A 10,820-nucleotide genomic window follows, 5' to 3' on the forward strand; every position below is an offset into this window, starting at 1 on the left:
ATAATTCACCCAATACATGAAATGGATTGGATCAACAAAAATAAAGGATTCCACAATGTCTAGTCTTAGGTCACTGGTGATGGAAGCGAAAAAGGGCTTATAAGCTAAAGCAATCATATAACTACTCCAATAAAACTTATCAAATAAACATTATACTACTTATTTATGCTAACAGATACAACAATATACACTTAATAATGCATTATACAATAAGATAATTCTATAATATAAATTTTATTGTAACTTAATCATACCATTAAATTATTTTAAAATATCATGTATCATGTTAATATGGATGCATTAAAATTATTCCCCAATGTGGAAAAGCTTTTGCTTATAGCCATGTTACCTCACCTTACCTTGATTTATAATGGTGGGTCCATGACTTCCTTGAAATTTCAATTCCATTAGAACTGTGTGATTTGCATATATATACACATACACATTGATGATGTTATTAACTGTAGTAATCACTAAACAGTATGCTAATATTTTCTTTTACTATAGCTCTGAGAAAACTTATTGGATAAATAATGTATAAAAAGATGTTTAACTTTGCAATTCTATCTCCTGAAAGATGTGATTCCATCACAAGCAAGTGTTCCCTCAAGGTCACCAATGATTCTTGATGTGCGAACTTCTAGACCCCTTTGAACTTCTTGGAACAGGTTCTTGATGCTGTCAGCAAAGCGCTTCATGTCAATGCCAGCACTCTTCTCCATCTCCTCTGCCACCCCACCATACCCAGAAACAATCTTTGATTGGATTTCCATCAGCTTTTGTCCTGTTGCAACTATGTACCTTTGTAACTGAAATGTCTCCTCTAGAAACTCTTCTAGTGTTGATCTTGCACCACCATTCATCTCTCCACGCCTTGCATATATGTCATTCTCATGCTGAAAATTAAGGTGCCAATTTCAAATGGTTATCATTGGACACTAGAATATAGTTTGAAGTTCATTGGGACATGTTGAGTATATTTTCATAGGACTAATGTTTCAAAACTCAAAAACTAATAAAACTAACATAGAAATGGTGCTTACCATCCTTTTGCAAAGATCATCAGTCTTTTCTTGGAGGGACTGGTATCTTCCAACTTGTTTATTTAGCAAAGCAGTCAAGGACAGATATGCCTTCATACCACCTCTGCTCTCATCACTGGTTTCTGATTTTTCATCACTTGCCTGGATTCCGGCCAACCTTTCGACAAGAACAAGTTGCTGCTTCAGCCTCTTGATCTTGTAAGAAACACCAAGAGCATGGAGATCCATCTTCCATGGGGATTTTGTCTTATTAGATGGCTGGCTGGTAGATGCTATCTTTTCAGCACCATCAACTTCTATTTGATTAGGATTTGGACTTTGGTTCTGCATAATGCTACTACTACCCTCCATAGAAATATCTTTTTCTACTTCAATTTCATTGTTTTGAGACTGCACTACTGAATTAGCATCATTATTGAATTGATCAGGTTCCACAGGGTGCACTTCCTTTTCACAATCCACTTCAATCAAAGTTTCCACAATTTCTTGTTCTTTCTCACCTGATTTTCTCTTCACAACCTTGACTTTAGAGCAGACAGCATCTTGTTGCACTGGTTCTGAAGGCTGTGGATGCAAATTTGAGTTGTTATTTCTCATACAGTTGAATGACCTCATTTGTGAGGAAAATTTCTCTTTCAGTGAAGCAAGTTCGTCTTCTCTCTCCAACACTAAGGTCTCCAATCTCATCTTGTCATGTCTCAGCTGTGTAACATCCTTCACCAGCCCCTCCAAATGTGACTGAAGCTGCTTTGTTTCTAGTTCCATTCTCAACAACTGCCAGCGAAACGCCTCTAGCTTCTCATCTTTCATTCTCATTTGTTCTGCAAAAGCATCCAGCTCCAAATGGTGCCTTTGTTCAATCAGAGCCGCGTATCTTTCTGCTTCGGCTCGCATCCAATCGTCCAATCGCTTAGCATTAGCAGGAACGGCTACAGAGTAAATAGGAGAAAAGGGTAAATACAAAAAGAACTTTGTACATTAACCATACAGAGACAAAATAAACACAAACACATGTTTGGAGAATTCAATCTTACACAAGCCTTCAGTTCTTTGTGGCAAATATTTATCAGCAAAGTGTGGAAAAGAATCTGATTCCTTTGCAATCTGTGATGATCCTGTTGAACTATGCTGGCCAACTCTAGGAGCAGGGAAAACATCCATCCTTGAACTCAAGTTCACCAACATGCTCTTCAAGGAATGTCTCTCATGTTTCCCTTCTGAAACTGCTTTCCACCTTTCAGATTCTTGCTCAGCATGCTTCCTCCTAGCCTTTGACAATTTAACCTCCTTTAACAGCATTTGCTTCTCCGCTGTATCAAGCTTTGATTTCCTCAACATTGCTGACAAAATCTTGTCTTTCTGCTCCAAATCCTTATGTAGCCTTGCAATCTCAATAGACAAGTTTTGGGCCACCAATTCTGACTCCTCCTTCTTCTCCAAGACTGAACCGAGCTCCTGCTTTGCAGCCTCCAACTGCTTCATGGCACGGCCAAGCTCTGCTTCTAGCTGCCGTTGGTTTGACACCAGCTCAATGAAGGCAGTTTTGTGCTTCCTGAGATCAGAGGAGTGTTCCTGAGCTTCAAGCTTAACAGATTCTCTCAATTCTTCTGCTTCCCTTTCAGCCTTTGCAAGATTTTCCTCCAACTCCTTCCTCTTCTGCTCCCCTTCTTGAATCACTTTGTCCCTGGACTCCAGCAAATCCTCCATTTCCTTCAATTTCTGGCTCATTTCAGAGACAGCCTCATCCTTTTTCTTTTCAAACACTCTCAGCTCATTCATCAGAGCCCCAATGTGCTGCCGAAGTTTCCGCCTTTCATGCAACCAACTCTGCTCCTGTGCAGCAAAGATCCCCACAACTTTCTCATTGGCCTTTGCATCCTCATGCCTCATCTTCTTGAGATTCTCAATCTCCCTCTCAGCATTACTGAGCTTGAAGAGAATCTTGCTATATTCTTTCCCAGCCGGCACCCCTTTCTGAACCTTCCACACAATCAACCCAAGCAGCTGTGCACTCCCTTGGAGTATGCTGTCACGGATTTCACTCCATTTTTCAACCTCAACATGTGGTTTTGTGAGTGCTTGGAGTGCAAAAAACGCACAAGAAACACCAAAATACATAGGATACATAATATCAGTGTCACTCTTCTTGTCATACCCAAATCTGTTATCCAAGACAGAGAATCCCTTATCCTCTGCCATTACTATAATGGGGTTTTGGTTCTCCTTTGCCTCTCTGCAACTGTGAAAAGAAAAAAACCAATAAGAAAACAACTATAATTAATGAAACTGAGTCCCACATTACATTAAAACTCACATGATTTCTGGCCATAGATAGATCCCAATTGATTCAATAATGATAGACATATTTGACAGTACAATAATTGAGTTTAAAACAGCAGATGCCTAATGAAAATGATGGGAGACATTAGTGTATGTCTAAAGCAATAGTTTCCTTAACACAGGATTCAAGAATGATCTTACTTACATATTTTCTCCCCTTCTGAAACTGCAACTAGGCCTGGAAAAAGTACTTGAATGGATCAGTTAAGTCCACAAGTCACACCAAATAGCAAAACTCATGTAACTGATGTGAAGGGGATCATATTAGATGTCCACAAAATGCAGAAAAGATTGTTATAAACACGTGTAGTCGTGCACATTCTGTAGAACAGGTGGGGTGCACTCTACCAAGAATAGAGAAGAAAAAAAGGCTATTAAGTTTTGGTTCCCTGGTTCTAAGTGATTGTACAGGCCCTATTAGCCCCACACATGATCCTTCTTTAATTCTTCTTTTTTATATTTCCTTTCTTCTTCTCCTACCACCAACCTTTGTACTACTCAACACTCTTATTTTCTTTGTGGCTCAAGCATTAACCATTTAGCAAGCAAAAGCACTAGATTCCTGGGAGCTTGTCACCATTACTGACAAGAGAGAGAAGCTGATCACCAAAAAGAAGAATAATAAATATCTTTTGAGTCAATTTGGCTATACAATATCATATAATTTCAGTTGCTTACCTGTATCATCACTAGAATATACTACTCTTCATTTTTTATATATAAAATGCAAGTCATCTTTCAACGTGAAAAACCAAGTTTTAATTGGATCCTAACATAAATTATTAAGGTCACATAAAAGTATGCGACGGCATAAAATTTCCAAGGTTCAAATTTCAATAAAATGGGTTAAAAGATTGTAAAATATATTATAATTCTCACGCTATCTCTCAATCTGAATAGACTAAGAACTAATTTATTGCAAATCAAATTTCTATCGAGTCTGCTATTGGCCAATGAATCACTACATACATAAATCAAAACTCAAACTCCCCACGACTATTTGAACGAGTGAGCTCACCACTCGACCATGTCAAAATAGTTGTAAGAATATAGTTATAATAGACTTCAAGTTTAAACACAAGATATAATGAGAATAGATGTGAGACATTGCATGAGATCAGTTACATAAGTGTATCTTTCTGTTTTGTTAATTTTGTATTATACGCACATAAGTTAGGGACAATAACCGGTTGCTTTGCAACTTGGTATACCCATTTAGACAAATAGGTCACTTTCATGATTCGGCAGCTTAGTGTAACAAAATAAATATAAACAACCCAATTAAATAACTCACTCCCTACTGGACCACGTTATCTTGCTCTTAGATTAATATTCACGATTACCATAGAAAAATAATTGTATCCATATAAACAAATACAAGAAAAAACCAAATTTAAATTCGAAACAATAATAATACTCTTGTGGTATCTAATATGCCACCGTGTTAGCTATTCTTGTAGGACAAAGCATGTCTTGCAGTTAAGAACAAACATTTCTGTATGTGTTTGCAATTTTCAAGCAATATAATGTCTTATACATTAAGGTGTAAAATACTGAATATGATACATGCCCCATCTACCAATGATTCTAGAATCTCTTACAATTTAATTTGGTGGAACCTGTTCATGAAAAGCTATACAGCATCAAACTAAATTATGGCTTGTAGCATAAAATAAATTAAGAGATACTCTCATGAGTGCAACTCACTTCATTAAGATACATTTGAAAATCTTAAAGAGACATTATTATTTGAATATACCCATTCAATATCGATGAGGGATCAAATTTTATTTTCAAATAAAATAAAATTTAAGAATATTTAAGAATTTTCAAACCTCAGGGGACATGGAACAGATTTTTCCACCTCTTGCTCTTCTTCTTTCCCGTGGTCCCACGCTAGTAGTTGAGCTTTCTTTCATATATAACATAAAATTATTAAGGGGAAAAATATTGAAATAAAATATTATTTTTTCTTTTTGCCTAATACAACTTGTGCATGCAGAACCCTTAAATAGATTTCAGATCCGCAATAGATTAGTTCTTGATCTGTCGGGTTAGGAGATAGTGTGGGTAACTAAAAAAAAAACTTATACTAAACCAAACCGAGTATTTTTAATTTATTCTAAGTCCATATCGAGTTTTGGATTTATTTAAATAAAATTTATAAAAATCCTAAAATTATGCAATTTCTCTAATTGAATCTGATTATATTTACTAGTTGTTTGCTTTATTAATAAGTAGTGATTCAAAACTATGATTTACCTTCTTTCTTCGTTGGTGTTTTTTTTTGTCGTGCTTCTTTGCTGGTTTAAAACCACAATTAAAAAAAAAAACTCATGCAACCAAATTTAATTTAGGAGAATTGTATGATTTTAATATTTTTTGGTTTCTAATCATTAACAAACGAAACAAATACACACGCAACCCCCAAAAAAGGGAGAAAAACTTCCAAAGAATATGAATATATAAAGGAAAAGTATACGTAACCAACAATATTTTTGAACAATGTATAAATTAATAGAGTTAAAAGAGTAAATTAATCTTAAATTTAATTAGTAGCATTAAATTAGAGTATAGTATATTTTTATTTGATTGGTGGTTGTTCATATTATTCAATATAGTCATTATTTACCTAGCACTCATCGTATATAAATATACGAAGGACTATCGTAATACCATAGCAGCAGTATGTAAAAATTTCTACTGCCAAATACCAATATAGATGTGTGACGTGTATATACTATATAGTCCAATGTACGTAAAGATTTTCGTAATTTCCAAAATCGAAGATCTATACTTGGAAATTGAAATGCGAACTCAAAAGCAGGATTCATATCCTTTATTCTAATAGCATTCGGTGCAATTTCCCATATATAATTTGTTCTTTTTATGTTGTCCTTAAGCACACCAATTAATTTTTTAATATATGATCATAAGAAAAATCCCTTTTGTTGTTTTTCCTTTGAGCAGTAAGCTTTTAAAGCTTAATATTTCAATATCAAAATTCAAAGGATAATATCGAGTCTATAGTGGTTTCCAAACTGTTCAATAGCCATAGATATTTATTATCCACCTGATTTTGAGAGCCTGACAACGAAGTGTTAGAATTTTACGACCTGGAACGAAGAAAGTCATACCTATTTGTTCCCATCACGAATCTTGAATTTTGGATCCATGTATATTGACTATCACGGGATCCCACTGCTTTTGTATCAGTGTTAATGGTATAAAGGTACAAAATTGTATCCAAAAATAATCACATAACATTCACTATGGCGTCGCCTATTGAATCTGAACAGTGAAAACTACACAAAATATATGTCCAGAGAACCTGGTATACATAGAATCTTAATACATAATACAGGGTACGAATAAATCTACTACTCCCATCCATTCCGATACCAAAAAATGAGAGGGGTGAAGGGGTATTAAGGGAACAGAGAATAAAATTTATGGGATTTCATATTTTCATTACAATAAAAGATTGTGATTGTCCTACAATTCCTCATTTAGCCGCATGGAGTGAGTTTCTTGTTTCCCGCACCCCTGGGATTATCATCCTTCCAATCGTCCCATGCCCGCGCTTTCTCCTGGGCAGCATCGTCATCTTCATCTTCGTCTTCTCCTGGCCTTGTTGGCCTGTTATCTTTGTACCAGGATGAGTTGGCTTCTTCCATGAGTCTGGCATTTCGCTCTTGCCATTTATTCATTATTTCCATTTCCTTAAGACCTGCTTCCTCAATGCTCATGGTTGGCATCCTTTCACAAAATATATTCAACTTAGCATCTCAAAATAAATATGAAAAAAAAGGTCTAGTCTAAATCGTGTTCTAATAAATTCGTTTATGAGCAAAAACCCAATAAGCCACTTCTCGGTGAAGGATGGTATCCTAGTCCTACTAATCCTGTATCCTTTCCAGGCAAAAAAAACAAAACTGAAAGGAAATGCAACTCTATTTCCTTTCATTCAGCCATAATCTGTTTATTTTATTTTATTTATATTTCCTTATTCACAATCTCTTCAGTCATTAGCTTAGTCAGGTCAAATGCGCAATTTATGCTAAAAAGGGGTGAATATGTATATACCTATGACTAGGTTGGAAGACCTGAGCAGCCATTCTTTCCCTCTCGGTTGTTACGCTTCCGTTCAAAAGACTAGCTGGTCCAAATATTAGCGGTTGATGTTTGTGTTCATGTGCCTGTGAAGCCTTAGCTCTTCCTTCCAGAACATCCTGAGCAAAAGTGGCGCATGTGATTGGCTGTGCCGGTTTAGTGTACTGTACACGAACTGCAGCATCACGATGCCAAGCTTCTGCTTTCTTGGCACGTTCATCGAGAGCTTCCCTAGAGAACTCCGTATCTCCATCCTAAAAATGGAGCAACAAAAATAGAAAGGCAAACAAGATCACAATTTTGAAATACAACATGCCGGTAGACTTAATTACGTACATTATACAACCCTAAGTTTCAAATTAGCTTGTGAATGTGCTATGATGTCAAAACATGGTTAAGTATTGATTTCTACTACCATAGAACAGTTTGTCAAGTTTCATTTTTGAAGCCAACAACATTTCATAAAGGAATAAGGTTTTCTAACATGATATTATATTATAACATAGTGATAGCAGCTAACAAGCTAAAGCTTTTCATCAATTGCACACATGCCAGCCAGTTTACTACCTTGGATTGTTTATCCTTTACAGCAACCAGCATATCTTCCTCTTTCTTCAACATTTCCAGCAGATCCATTGCCTGAAGTGTAAAGATAAACATTAGCACAATAAGGTAGAAAAGCTCTAGCAATTAAAACTGTATAAATAAGAAGCAAACCTTGCAAATCGCCAATGATATGGTAGTATTCCAAGCCTGCCAAAGAAAAAAAAATCAATAATAAGCGAATATTCTCCATAATTCAAAGCTATCAGGACTCCGCTCTATATATAGTGATACTATAGTCTATAGATGTAATAGTGCCATTTTAAATGGATATGAGATGCTTTCTGCATTTAAAATGGCCAAAATCCATTTTATGTATTTCCAGCGAGTACTAAACTCTAATGCTTAGCAGAAGCAGATTGAATTTAAAGCCTATATAAAGCAACTTAAATCAATCAGGTAAAAATCAGTGTTCACACAAGCATAACCCATAGTATTTCCAAAATATAAGTACTACATCAGAAACATACCTCCCTTTCTTCTTCCCCATCATCATCCAATACTTCTTCCTCTCCTGCCTCAACAGGGGTTGAAAGTGCAGCTGCTCTAGTAGAACGCCCCCGCCGTTCTTTTCGCTCTTTTATTTCCAGCAACTTTGACTCTGCAGCTCTCTGGCGCTTAAATCTAGCAATCTTCACAAAAGGAAACAAATTATTTACAAAATTAGTTGCAAACCCATATGATGCTCTTAACTCAAATTTGCATGTCCAATGTCCACTTCCCGTTAAAAGAAAATATGGAAAGAAAACCACACCTTCCTGGCCCTCTGATCAGCAACAGATTTTGGCACCCCTTGCGAATAAAATTCTAGCTCCTCTTTTGGGACCAGCTCCATTGCCTCACAAAAGGAAATGAATTCCTACAGAATGAAACAGAAAGCTTCAATTAAATTAAACATTACCAAAGGTTTAGCAAGAGTTATGCAAAATAAAGTGAAATTGGCTATTAATTTATATTTTCTGTTATTTTGGACAGGTTATCAAACTCCATAGTTCACCAAACACATGGAGCATAAGTAAAATCGAATCAAATCTCAAACTCGTAAATTTGATTTTATAGATGAGTGGCTCTTACCTTAAGCTTTGCCTGTGAAGCCTTTATAACCTGTAACCTATCATCCTGCGTTATTCTTTCAGTCAGCTCAGCAAGATAAAATGGCACCTGAGGAAGCATCACATCATGTGGATCATTCACAGGAAATTAATTTAAAAAAAAAAACTGCCCTAAATATGAATTATTACATAACACTCTTAAAAAATCACGTACAAAAACTAAAACAACGACTCTCTCTCTCTCTCTCTCTCTCTCTCTCTCTCTCTCTCTCTCTCTCTCTCTCTCTCTCTCTCTATTTTTGATACTGAGTAGCATTCATCATCATCCATGAAATGAAATAGGAACAATTAACTAATGAATGAATTAATAAAATTAATTAAGAATAAGAGGAGGAAATGAGGGTTAGAACTTACGAGAAGATACTTGAGATTGTTTGTGGAGATATCGTCTTTGGTCTCGTTTGGGGAGAACAATCCGAGCTTGCTAACCATCTCCTCGCACTTCTCGAGTGCCTCGCAACCCTTCCTCACCGTCTCATCGTCGGCGCCACCGGACTCCGTCACGGTGGCGTGGATCTTGCGAGCTTTCTCGAACAACCCTGGCAGCGTCATCTCCTCCATTCTACTCTCACCCATCCTCAATCACTTTGCAACACTTTCGAATGCAGAGATCAAAATCATAATCTTAACATAAGGTTCCAGAGAGATCCAGAATTGTTTTGCTTATTCTAGTCCTAGAAAGTTAATCTTCGTTTAGTTTTTTCCCTTGAATAATGAAATGGGCTTTTAATGGATTGGGCCTTCCTAAGACCAAAAAATAAGTATTATATTCGTTTTTGGCGTCTAAGCAAGTATTCTCCTAACAAAAATGCCCAACAAAAAGGACTGATAATGTTTGACCAAAAATCTATTTTCCTCCATAATGTCAACTAGTTCATCCAGAAAAAAAAGTCATCAACTACGAAAAGTCAAAGTAAACCAAAAGAAATCATGTCCATGACCAAATTAAAAAATAAATCACATCCAAAAAAAAAGTAAAAAAGATAAATATTTGTGCTAACATATAATCTAGATTTAAATGGGTGAAGAAATACAATGAAATTCCCATTTTTTTTTACCAAAGATAAAAGACTCGAACCCACAACCTCTTAATTGAGTATGGGAAGACTATGCCATTTGAACTATAACTAATTGGCCGATGCAATTCCCATTTACTAGAATATATTTTAGATATTATATATAATATGATATTTAGTTATATGATTTTATGTTTATTTAGTTTGATAATAAGTAAACTTTGTTATTGGAAAGTGAAAATTTAGTGTTTTTGACAAGTGCTCTGCTAGAGCTTTGACAAGTATTCTTCTTTTAGAGTTCTTTTGTTTACTTTCAACTCATACTCAAAATCTCACAACTTTGATTGTTGACTGGGATTGAAACACAAATTCTCCATGATGGAGTCAGCGGGAGGAGGACGAAAACAATATGACTCAGATAGTGGGGAGGAACAGGAGGATCTAGTATAATTAGGGGATGAAGAAATTGCAAAAGGGACTAAGGCGTGCTCTAAAAGCCTCTTTAGAAGATTATTCACAGACAAATCTTTCTCCCAAAGAACAATGAACAATGCCCTCAGGGTGATTTGGGGGAGACCAAAGGGTCTTCGTAC

At 35.9% G+C, this 10,820-nt stretch overlaps 2 protein-coding genes across 5 annotated transcripts; both read right to left on the bottom strand.

Moving 5' to 3' along the window:
- Positions 1-319: 319 nt before the first annotated feature.
- LOC112705897 (uncharacterized) lies at positions 320-5,276 on the bottom strand. Of its 4 annotated transcripts, none has more exons than XM_072200518.1 (5): positions 5,219-5,276; positions 3,529-3,982; positions 2,078-3,282; positions 1,044-1,972; positions 320-896 (listed from the first exon to the last, which is right to left on the bottom strand). In XM_072200518.1, the coding sequence occupies exons 3-5, from the start codon at positions 3,240-3,242 to the stop codon at positions 564-566; spliced, it is 2,427 nt and encodes an 808-aa protein (XP_072056619.1). In that variant the 5' UTR covers positions 3,243-3,282; positions 3,529-3,982; positions 5,219-5,276; the 3' UTR covers positions 320-563. The 4 variants fall into 4 exon arrangements, with proteins under 4 accessions (XP_072056619.1, XP_072056618.1, XP_025612697.1 ...); XM_072200517.1 differs by lacking the exon at positions 5,219-5,276 and adding an exon at positions 4,062-4,440; XM_025756912.3 differs by lacking the exon at positions 5,219-5,276 and having other exon boundaries at positions 3,529-4,554.
- Positions 5,277-6,623: 1,347 nt separating this feature from the next.
- LOC112705898 (PP2A regulatory subunit TAP46) lies at positions 6,624-9,910 on the bottom strand. Its single transcript, XM_025756913.3, has 8 exons — positions 9,566-9,910; positions 9,174-9,260; positions 8,854-8,958; positions 8,570-8,731; positions 8,214-8,249; positions 8,064-8,135; positions 7,470-7,750; positions 6,624-7,142 (listed from the first exon to the last, which is right to left on the bottom strand). The coding sequence occupies exons 1-8, from the start codon at positions 9,785-9,787 to the stop codon at positions 6,893-6,895; spliced, it is 1,215 nt and encodes a 404-aa protein (XP_025612698.1). The 5' UTR covers positions 9,788-9,910; the 3' UTR covers positions 6,624-6,892.
- Positions 9,911-10,820: the final 910 nt, after the last annotated feature.

Source organism: Arachis hypogaea, chromosome 8 (assembly GCF_003086295.3).
Source record: "Arachis hypogaea cultivar Tifrunner chromosome 8, arahy.Tifrunner.gnm2.J5K5, whole genome shotgun sequence".
NCBI classification, from domain to species: Eukaryota; Viridiplantae; Streptophyta; class Magnoliopsida; order Fabales; family Fabaceae; genus Arachis; species Arachis hypogaea.

What these genes read in the sequence shown, in the direction of transcription:
- LOC112705898 (XM_025756913.3), bottom strand. Translation starts at nt 9,787, where the DNA reads ATGGGTGAGAGTAGAATGGAGGAGATGACGCTGCCAGGGTTGTTCGAG. An exon ending in CTGATCAGAGGGCCAGGAAG is followed by an intron (nt 8,732 to 8,853) that starts GTGTGGTTTTCT and finishes CCTTTTGTGAAG; the next exon opens with ATTGCTAGATTTAAGCGCCA. An exon ending in TATCATTGGCGATTTGCAAG is followed by an intron (nt 8,136 to 8,213) that starts GTTTGCTTCTTA and finishes TTTACACTTCAG; the next exon opens with GCAATGGATCTGCTGGAAAT.
- LOC112705897 (XM_072200516.1), bottom strand. Translation starts at nt 3,407, where the DNA reads ATGTCTATCATTATTGAATCAATTGGGATCTATCTATGGCCAGAAATC. An exon ending in TATCTATGGCCAGAAATCAT is followed by an intron (nt 3,283 to 3,357) that starts GTGAGTTTTAAT and finishes TTCTTTTCACAG; the next exon opens with TTGCAGAGAGGCAAAGGAGA. An exon ending in ACAAAGAACTGAAGGCTTGT is followed by an intron (nt 1,973 to 2,077) that starts GTAAGATTGAAT and finishes TTTACTCTGTAG; the next exon opens with CCGTTCCTGCTAATGCTAAG.